Consider the following 9688-nt stretch of genomic DNA (forward strand, 5'->3'; position numbering starts at 1 on the left):
TACATCAAGAATATATTGGAATTCCCAAGTGTACCTTATGGAAGACTTAGAAAATGAATCTCAACTCTGTTTAAACCATTATCAAAGGCAAAAATACAGTAAAAACCTTTAACAAGTCCCTTCTATTTTTGTAAACAGATTTGCTTGTGGTCCATCATCCTATTCATCTTTCCAGACATGGGTAATGAAAAAGATGAACCCATAAAATTTTTCCTAATCCTAGGCACTATATTCTGTTAATGGCTCAGATAAATTTGCAATTGTTTAGGTAAGTATTAAAATTCTTCCTTTTTGTAATACCCATCTAAAACCAGCTTGCATGAATTGCCTCAAATTACAAGCAAAGGATAAAATGTAAGTTTCATAAATTTGAAGAATCTGTAGTAATTTCACATTCCCAATTAATCTCAGCTACAAAAACCCAAAACATTAGTATATAACCGTAAAGTAAAAACAACTTGCTAAAAAAAGCTAATGAAACAAGTCTCTCCAGTTCTGACTCACACAGTTAAAATCATTTGTTTCTAGTAGGTGTAGAAGAAACTGACTCACTCTCACATGTGAATTATTTGCCAAAAAAAAAGGTTAGTTAAACTTTATTTGATAAAAAAGTTCATTGCACTGAATCTGCTGAATAAACCAACATCCAAGCCATTTCCACTGATAATGCGTAACTGTGCCAACTACGGAAGTTTGAAGGACGCAAATAAAGGGGGATTTTTTGCAAAATATTATACCTTAATATCACCTATGAAAAAGCAATATGAAAATAACTTAGATTTCTAAGCGAAACAACTCAGAAAAAATGTTAGATTTATGGATGCTTATGAAACCTTATTTCTGCATTCTATACCTTATCAGGTACCATGAGTGAGAAACTACTAGCTGCACACATTTTTTTCTATATGAAGACAAATTTATCAACGACTTATTTACCCCTTTCTGAGATTTCATATATAAACAAAATTAAAATACAGAACATAGAACACAGCCTTTAAAATACCACAGAATTCCTCAAGCCCTCACTAAAGACTGTTGTTATTTATCAGCAACTTTATCCACAGGAGAAAAGCGATACCGACTTCCTTCTACAGGACGCAAGAGAAGCTTCACCCAGGACATCTGCCATTTGAACAGCACATGCCAACGTATCTCATCCTCCAGACCACATTACTTTCCCACTGTTAAAGCATGACTGCGGCATTCAGTGCCAGTGTTTCACAGCATAAAGTTTTACAGAAAAAGTCATTAAAAGATATTGCTTCATTCTAAAAATAACAGATTAGAACAGATGTACTGTAAAGGGTCCATCATACATAAATACAGCAGCAGGCTTTGAACCTCATGCCTTCAGATCACTAGCCCTGACTACAATGCTATCAAAGCTAACATGGCAGTTTGGGCTACTTCAACATGAATTAATCCTAATTTTTCAAAAGAACAAAAGCGGTTTACTCCAAGTAGGCAATGCAGGAAACTGGGATTCGGCGGCCATGCTCACGTTATTCTGCCAGACGACCATCAAAGACTTCATTAGCAAAGACTCAAGCTACGATGCCCCATCTCCCACCACAGGAAAGCCTTCAGGGAGCAGGGAAGGGTTCCAGCTGCATCCACACTGCACTATGCACAGGGAAACCGTGGCCGCTGCCACCACCACCACTGGCCTTTCCAGAACCTCCGCAAGGCACCTGTAGCTTCAGCCTGTCCCAGTGGGCCCTCATCCACACTCTCCTGCTGCTAGCTCTGGTGTAAGGGACCATAACAGGCTTTGGTGGATAGAGGACAGAAACAGAGGAACTTAGGTCAGAATATGGAATTCAGTTTTCTCGTTCATCAGTTGTCTTCATTATCCAACCACACTCACTTCGCACATGTGCCCAACAGGCTTATTGCTCACTGCCCAGCTTTTGCCTGCACAGAGAAGGACATTATACAAGCTAGTGGAGCCTGAGGTCCCTTCCTGGCTTTTTATGTGTAATTCTGCAAGCAAGGGAATGGGGAGGAGTGCTAAAGGGAAAGAAGAGAAGAATTTAAGCCCAAGTCAAGAGACAACGACATATTATCAAGTGACAGTTTGTCCTGGTGTAACCAAAGAAAAGTTCCTCATAAGCAACCCTCAAAGCCTGACAACTCTAAGTCATTTCAAAAATACTTAATGATAGTTTCTGCCTCCTATACTAGCAGTACACTCAGCCGCACATCGTGCCCCCACCCTTACCTAGCACACCACCTTTCTAGTACATCAGTGCCTGTGGCAGTCAGAGGACTAGGTCCACCCTGCAACTAGTTTTGAAGACGCTCTAATGCAGGCCAGGAAGACCTTTTCTCAGGTCCACATCTACACTTCTGAATACAACTGCCTTCAGGCTGAGAGAACAGGCTCTACACTCTTCTGACGGAAAGGCCATCCTGCAAGGTTCTCCCTTCCCTCATTAGATATTTTTTTATTTGAAAGGTTAAGGTGCCTCTTTAAGCAGAACTGGAAGGAGGAGAAAGTGGGTCTGGGAGTAGACTTGCAAAGTCCACAGAGCCACGCCAACAGCAAGATCCAAACTTGAAGCACCAGTCCTGACAGCAGCCCAAAGCTGTGAATCACTGCACCAGCAGCAGCACGACAGCAACCTTTCCGGTGAACCTTCCATGCATGATTTTTCCATCTATGGTCCAGTCTCAAGTGTAACAGATATACACCCAAAAGTGGCAGCTCAGGGCTAGGCTAGAGAGGTTGCTTCGAGCACTCTGCATGCACATTTTTCCCCTCTCTAGCCCAGATTGGGAATATATTGCTGTTACTACACCAGCATCCACTGCTATATTATGCCAAACTGTCTTCAAGAGCTTGGCAGCAGGTGCCCAGCCAGTCTACTTGTGCTAATAATCTGCAATCTTCTTTCTTTTCCCCACAGCTTCAGACCCCTTAAAGTAAGTTCCTCTCAGGAAAATTAAAAACAAACACCCAAACAAAAAACCCCCACCACCACCATCCAAAAGCAGAACACCAGTCTAGCTGGTTAGCAGACCTTGCACAAACCAAGAACTAGAAGATAAGTCAGCATTCAAACAGATGGCTCACAATACATCAGCAGAAATAGTCCACAGAAGTATCCTGTGCACCTGCTTCAAGGAAAAAAAACCCCACATTTCAGATCAGTCTAAGCTACTCTGACATTGGTTTTGAGGTGTTCTCACAGAGAGGATGAGCCAGTACACAGTCCAGGAGTGAGACAACACTGAATAAACTATGTGGGGACATGTGCCATCTTGCCCTCTGTAGCATGCCAGCAGTACAAAACAGGGTCAGAGGAAACAAAGGCTGGAGAAAGAGAGTCTATGCAGCACCAAGAGCATTTTGAATACAAATAAGGCCCATTCCTGACAGACTCTTCTCTGAACATGCTTGCCTACTGGCTGCAAACTGCGTCAAGTAGCTGTTCAAAAATGGAGCAGCCAGTTGCGCCAGTCCCTGATGACTGGAAGTAAGGGTCAGTAAGCATCAGCCACAGCCAACTAAGGTAATTCCTAAAAAACGAGGTGATGTCAGATGAGCACAAATGTGATGCCAGCCAGCAAGGTGCCCTGCAAGCAGCCATTCTAGCACAGGATTATGAAAGATTCAGATCCCTCAGCGTGACAGAACAAGGCACTCCATAGGGAGGAACATGCTGTACCTGTAAGCCAAAGGACAGGTGATGCACGGACATCTGAGCTGCAGCCATGCTGCTCCAGCACTCCTGTACTCCTCGTCACATGAAACAAGGGACAGCACACGTTTTTTGCAGGAAGAGTCTCTTAGGAGGGCCCTCGGCAGTGCACAGACAATACCACCCCACAGCACCTAAGTACTGCACCATAATCCATCGGATAAGTCCAAAGGCCACGCAGCCTCCCCTGTGCTCGCTGATAGCTTTAGGTAGCCTTCACTAGTGGCCTAGGTCAGCTTTACCAAGGGAAGTATCTCCAGAGGGCCATGCAGACTGCTTTCCAGGCTTTCTAGGACCCAGGACTGTCCAGTTCCACGATCTCCCCAGATCAGGCCAAGCTGCTTTCCTGACAACTGAAAAGACGAGCAGAGATGGTCAAGCAATTGGGCCTCAGAGGCATGAGGGTTGTAGCAGCCCCATTTTACTGATGACTCTCAGAGAGGAATGAGCAAATATAACTAGAATAAACAGGACTCCTCACTATTTCTCACTCTAGGAGCAGCAGATGTAGCTACAGTTTAAAAGACACTAAGCACAGCTTTGGGAAATTCTTTCTGAACACGTAGACGTGGGTCTGCTATCTAACAGACTTGGACTCAATTCCCACTAAGAATACTGAGCATTATTTCAGTATCTATTACATAAACAATGCAGTGATAACCAGCTGGGAGAGACCTTATTCAACAGGAGTTATAAATAAGAATAGCTAGAAGAAAAGAACTTTTGAATTCCTCACTTGCAGCTCAGCTAGCTCTTCTCCAACGACACGACATAAAGATACATGTATTATACTTCCACTATAGGGAAAATATATAGTCTGTTCGAACGCTCCATTCACCATGGGAAAGCTACAATTGCCAAGGTTAAAATGGAAGATTCTTACAACATTTCTAAAGCGATGGAAGCCACAAGCTGCCTCAAGGCAAATGGCCACACCCTACGCTCTTCTATGGTTAGCAAATAGGAAGAAGATTTTGAAGAAATAAGTCTGTGGCAGGACTGCGAGGAAGCAGCATCGGGATTTATAGGACAGAAACAATGAGATCCACCATTTGGGGCTCACCAGCCTCTGCAGGTGAGATGCAAGGCTTCTACAGATGTTGAATAGGGAGAAGGTGGCCTAAGCCTCAAAGGATAAACGTGGGACTTAATTTTCTCGACTTCCCACTTCCCTTCTTCCACAATCACCAGCTCCAGAATACAAGCAGCATCATGCTGCTGTCAGAGAGCAGAGATATCCACATCCAGCCGCTACACCACACAACACGGTATCTCCTCTGCACGCCACAGCCAGGAAAAAACTCTGCCTCAACTACCACGCCTGAACTGTATTTTCTCTTGGCAATTAAGAACGCAAGCAAGTCCATTAGCCACGCTGAATCATTTTAAGGGAATTTTACATGTGTGATACCTCACACCCAGTTTTAAATCCAAAACAGTAAAGAAACGCGCGTTACATAGCTTGGCTTAATTTACCCTTAATACCTATGCAGCTTATTTCCATTGTCAGTGATAAGTCTCCATTTTGTCAAAAGGAAATTCCTTCTGTCTCCAGTTGATAAAGAAACACTGACCTTCAAAGTATATCCCAAATATTTAACTACACTCTCATGCTTCTAGACACACATAACAGCATACAAAACTTGTGCACACCAATCCAGAGTATCTTCTAACAGAGAATCAGGCTGTAATTAAGACTGCACATCATGACATGAGGAAGATTAGCGTGTTTGGCATGATATTTTCCTTATTAGCTGGAGGCAGAAACAAGTTCCTTGTGAGTGGAAACATACTGTGAGGGCATTAGGACACAGATAAAAGGTGACTCGTTGTTGGCATTTATTTGTTTTTAACAGCTTGAAGGAAAGGGAGGAACACACAGTATCAACTGGAATTGGTTTTAAGGGTATTCCTTGTTCATGGAACACAAATATACAGCAGTCCAGATTTAGGCCCATCCCCTTACCATCAAGAGCCTGGATTATAAACTTTTATCCCTGCTCTGCAGCACCAGATGGTAGCTCACATACATTTCAATTATTTATTGAATAGGCACTTTGTTGTACTAGGGTAATCCCACGCTGCAGTGAGAACTACACACTGTTTTTATTGCAAGCTATAGTTTTCATCAAGTCAGTAACCTTTTCACATTCAGTGAACACACTAAATAGAATTAAAAGAAGCGATTTTATAAACAATTGGATAATCGGCCTCTCCATCACACAGAAAATGACAACGCAGGGATCAATCAGTAAGACACAACCACCAGCAGTGCTATAGAAAAAGCATATCGTTCTTTGGCCTGCCCCAAATCCTTTCCTCAACTTCAGTGCTCAAAGTACCGTCGTCATCTGATCTGTCACATTTAACAGTTTGTAGATGCTCACTCGTTCAAGCCATCAGCTTGAAAACAAGAATATAAAACCAGATTGCACTTTGCAGAAGTCGTACAAAGCTCCCATCACAAAACAAATAATCAATGTTCCCCAGGCTGCAGCCTTGCAGGGCAGATGTGATAAAGTGGTTAATTATTCAGTTGGCAATCACATTACTGACGTCAATAGAAGAGTCCAGGAAGTGAATCCTCTTAGTTTGTTAGTGTATGACAAAGAGTGGTGGTCCCCACAGAAATTAAGGACAACCAGCTGTCCCTACATGTCAGTGCTCTGGTCTATAGTGCTAAAGAGTCACATTTGCATTCACTGAAGTAAATCGGCCCCTCCCTCTCCCCTAGGAAATCCTTTGTTTTGTTGTGGTTTTTTTTTAAGAGGGCTCTTTAAAAGCCTAATTAACTGTACATGCATGGAACAGCTGATAAACGGGACAATATACTCGTGAGCAATGATATCTCTCTCCTCCCTTCCCTACAATTCTTGGAGAAATGAAGTCACCTTCGTCATATATTATTATTCATAACTTACTCAGCTGAATAAACCAGTCAGCCACCATAGCCATTTTAACATAAATTCATTTAGGTGTGCAGCAGGGAAGGATCTCTACTATCCACGTACCTGTAGTCAACAGTCTTAACTAAACAACACTGGATAGAAAACTTTTATCCTAAGCATTATCACAAGGATCCACATTTATTGTGTCAGCACGCTCCGGACTATGGGAGGTTTCTCATTATCAGGCTGCTTAACAGTAGGAAACCATTAAACAAAGCTGTTATAAAGGCTGCCTAGAATTGCTCTGTCCTTCGGGGGCATGCCCAAATTAAAAAGGCTGCATGATGAGCGGTAACTGCTGTTCCTTCAAGACACACACGCCCTAACAGCAACAAATCCGGCACAAGAGCAGTATTTCAAAGCCTGAGCCTGCTGCTCTCCCCCTCCTCCCCTCCCCCAGGTAGGAAGCCCTCCGAGGAGCGCCGGATTAGCCTGACATTTCGGGTTAATCCGAGCAGGGTTTCAGGCCAAGGACACTCGGGTGCTGCTCCTGCTGCCGGCTGCCAAGCGGTTCGCTCGGGACCGAGCGGAGCTGGGAGGAGACCCGCAGGGGTCAAGGCCCGGCTGGCTACGGGGGTGTTCCCCAGGGAGGCTCCGCATCCAGGGGCGGTGTCTCCTCACCCCACCCCGCCCGGCTGCAGACGGGAGCGGCGGCGGGGAGCGCACTCCCGGGGCCGAGCCCGGCCGCCCCTCGCCTGGGGACCAGGGCAGATCCCTCACACGCCCCCCCGCTATCCGGGCCCCGTCCCCCCCCCATCCCCGCGGCCCGTCCCCGTCCTCCCACCCGGGCTCACCCCACTCGAGGAAGTCGGAGACGTATCGGTCGCGGCGGAGCGGCGAGTCGCGGCTGCACTCGGCGTAGACGCCGACCAGGAGGTCGAGCAGGGTCTCCACGCTCAGCACGCTGTCGTGCCGCTGCGGCCCCTCCAGCACCAGCTGCTCCAGCCGCTTCAGCCGCACCTTGGCCGACATGGTGCCGCGGCGGCGGGCGCAGGGCAGGGCAGGGCCGGGCCGCTCGGGCGGCGGCCAAACCGGCGAACGGCGGCGCGCAAAGGCCCAGGGCGCCGCGCTCAGCCGCGCCGCACCGCCCGCGCCCCGCGCCGCCTCCCGCCCCTCACGGCCGCGCTGGGGCCGAGCGGCTCCTTCCACGGGCTCCGCCTCAGGCCCGGACGGTCCATGGGCCGGACCCGGCCACCTCCCGTCCCCGCCCTGCTCCGACCTCTCCCCGGCGGCGGGGAAGGGCAGCTCCCGCGCCTCCTCCCCCCGGCAGAGGCGGCCCCGGCGACCGCGGCCCGGCACGTCCCGCGGAGCAGCCCCGGCAGCACCCGGCCACGCCCACCACGCAGCGTCCGCGCGCTCCGACGTGGGCAGGGCCGCGCGAAGCCGCCCAGAAGGTTGGGGCGAGCGCCGCGCCGTAGCGGGGGGGGAGGGGGGCGCCTCGCAGCGCCGCGGCAGATTCGCCGCGGGGGCCGTGAGGGGCGGGAGGCGGCGCCGCCTGCCTGTTCCCGTCCGCACTTTCGCCTCCCAGCGGCAGGGCGCAGCCTGCGTGTGCGTGTCTGTGTGTGTGTGTGTGTGTCTGTGTGTGTGTGTCTGTGTGTCTGTGTGTCTGTGTGTGTGTCTGTGTGTGTCTGTGTGTGTGTGTGTGTGTGTGTCTGTGTGTGTGTCTGTGTGTGTCTGTGTGTGTGTCTGTGTCTGTGTGTGTGTCTGTGTCTGTGTGTCTGTGTCTGTGTCTGTGTGTCTGTGTGTATGTCCCAGTCTGCGCCATCCCAGCAGGGCTTCAGGGGCGAAGTCCCCTCCGCAGCGGTCAGGCAGGGCCCGCGGTGCTCTGGAGGCCGGGCAGCCAGCCCCGAGCCGCCCCGGCCCGCACCATGGCTTCCCTCGAAGGACGCGGGTGACCCCGGAGGCCGCCATCCCCACAGGCCTTCGCAGGGCGCTGCCCGCCCAGGGCCGATGTGGGGCTCGGAAGGCTTCTGGCCATGGCTGGAGCGGGGCCTTCACTTCCCCTGCCTCGGCGACGATTCCCTGCTCTGCAGCCGGCCTTGCCTCGGTGGAGCCCCTGGGAACAGGCATGGCACTGACACGGCAGGCAAGGCCCTGCAGCAGGGCATAGCATCTGGAAGTTGTGGCTTTCTGCGCCTTTTGAAACCTACCTGGTGATAGGGCTTTATTTCAAAGCAGCAGCGGCCAGCCTGGACAAATAGAGCCCTGTGTGTTAACAGCTGCTGTCCACACTCCCTTGAAGGAGAGGGGAGCTCAGTGTAAGACACTCAAACTTTCTACAGTGCTTACTTTTTGCATTACAACTTATTCTGAGAACTGTTCTCTCTGGAGGCTGCAGTACCTTAAGGCAAGATGCTGAGTAGCTTGAGATGGGAGTTTACATCTCTAGGAATGCAGCCAGTCAGGTCCTGATGCAAAGCTGAACTGGGAAGGATGCCTTTTCCTTGCTTGTCTCCCCTGGCAAGTAGATGGAGCGCTGTGTGCCTTCTGAAAATCATTACACCAGAAAGAGAGGCAGCTGAGTGCTGGTTCTGTCAGGGCTGGGAAACCCCCTGCCTCCTGGAGCTGGAGCTAGTGATAACTGCAGTTGCCAGGAGCCCTCCGTGGTCAGACATGACATGTGAGTCATTGTTGAAAGACGTCAATGTTGACAACCATCACCTTCAGGGCCAATGGTTAGGCCAAACCTGACCAGTGCTGCATACAGGGAGCTGCTCTTTTCAAAGGATCAAGAGCGTAACCAAGACACAGCTAGATGAAGAATTGTGTAGCAGAAAGTATTGCTCCCAATGTGACAGAGAGGTCCAGCAGATGATTACAGAAATAACTTATTTCTAGGAGCGCTTGCCCCTCAGGCATGTCTGATTGATAGATATCTCTTTGACACCAAATACCTGTTATATCTGAAAACTGTTCAGGTCGTAGTAATACTGTGCTGTGCATTTGAACCTACTACTAGGATCAAGGTGGTACAGGCATGTTGGGACCTGTTAATTCTGAAAAATGCAGTTCGGTAGAAGATCCCATGAATCACAC

The 9688-nt window shown here is 48.7% G+C and overlaps 1 protein-coding gene across 12 annotated transcripts in view; it reads right to left on the reverse strand.

Annotated features, from left to right (window-relative positions):
* Window positions 1–7680, reverse strand: part of CDC42BPB (CDC42 binding protein kinase beta) — a 94541-nt gene extending 86861 nt beyond the window's left edge. For all 12 annotated transcript variants that reach the window (XR_011048155.1, XM_068400262.1, XM_068400261.1 and 9 more), the window contains exon 1: window positions 7447–7680. Coding sequence is in view for 11 of the 12 variants with exons in the window: in XM_068400262.1 (XP_068256363.1) it covers window positions 7447–7624 (178 nt within the window). In the remaining variant the exon portion in view is untranslated. The remainder of the gene's footprint in view (window positions 1–7446) is intronic.
* Between the last annotated feature and the right edge of the window lie 2008 nt (window positions 7681–9688).

Source organism: Nyctibius grandis, chromosome 4 (genome assembly GCF_013368605.1).
Source record: "Nyctibius grandis isolate bNycGra1 chromosome 4, bNycGra1.pri, whole genome shotgun sequence".
NCBI classification, from domain to species: Eukaryota; Metazoa; Chordata; class Aves; order Nyctibiiformes; family Nyctibiidae; genus Nyctibius; species Nyctibius grandis.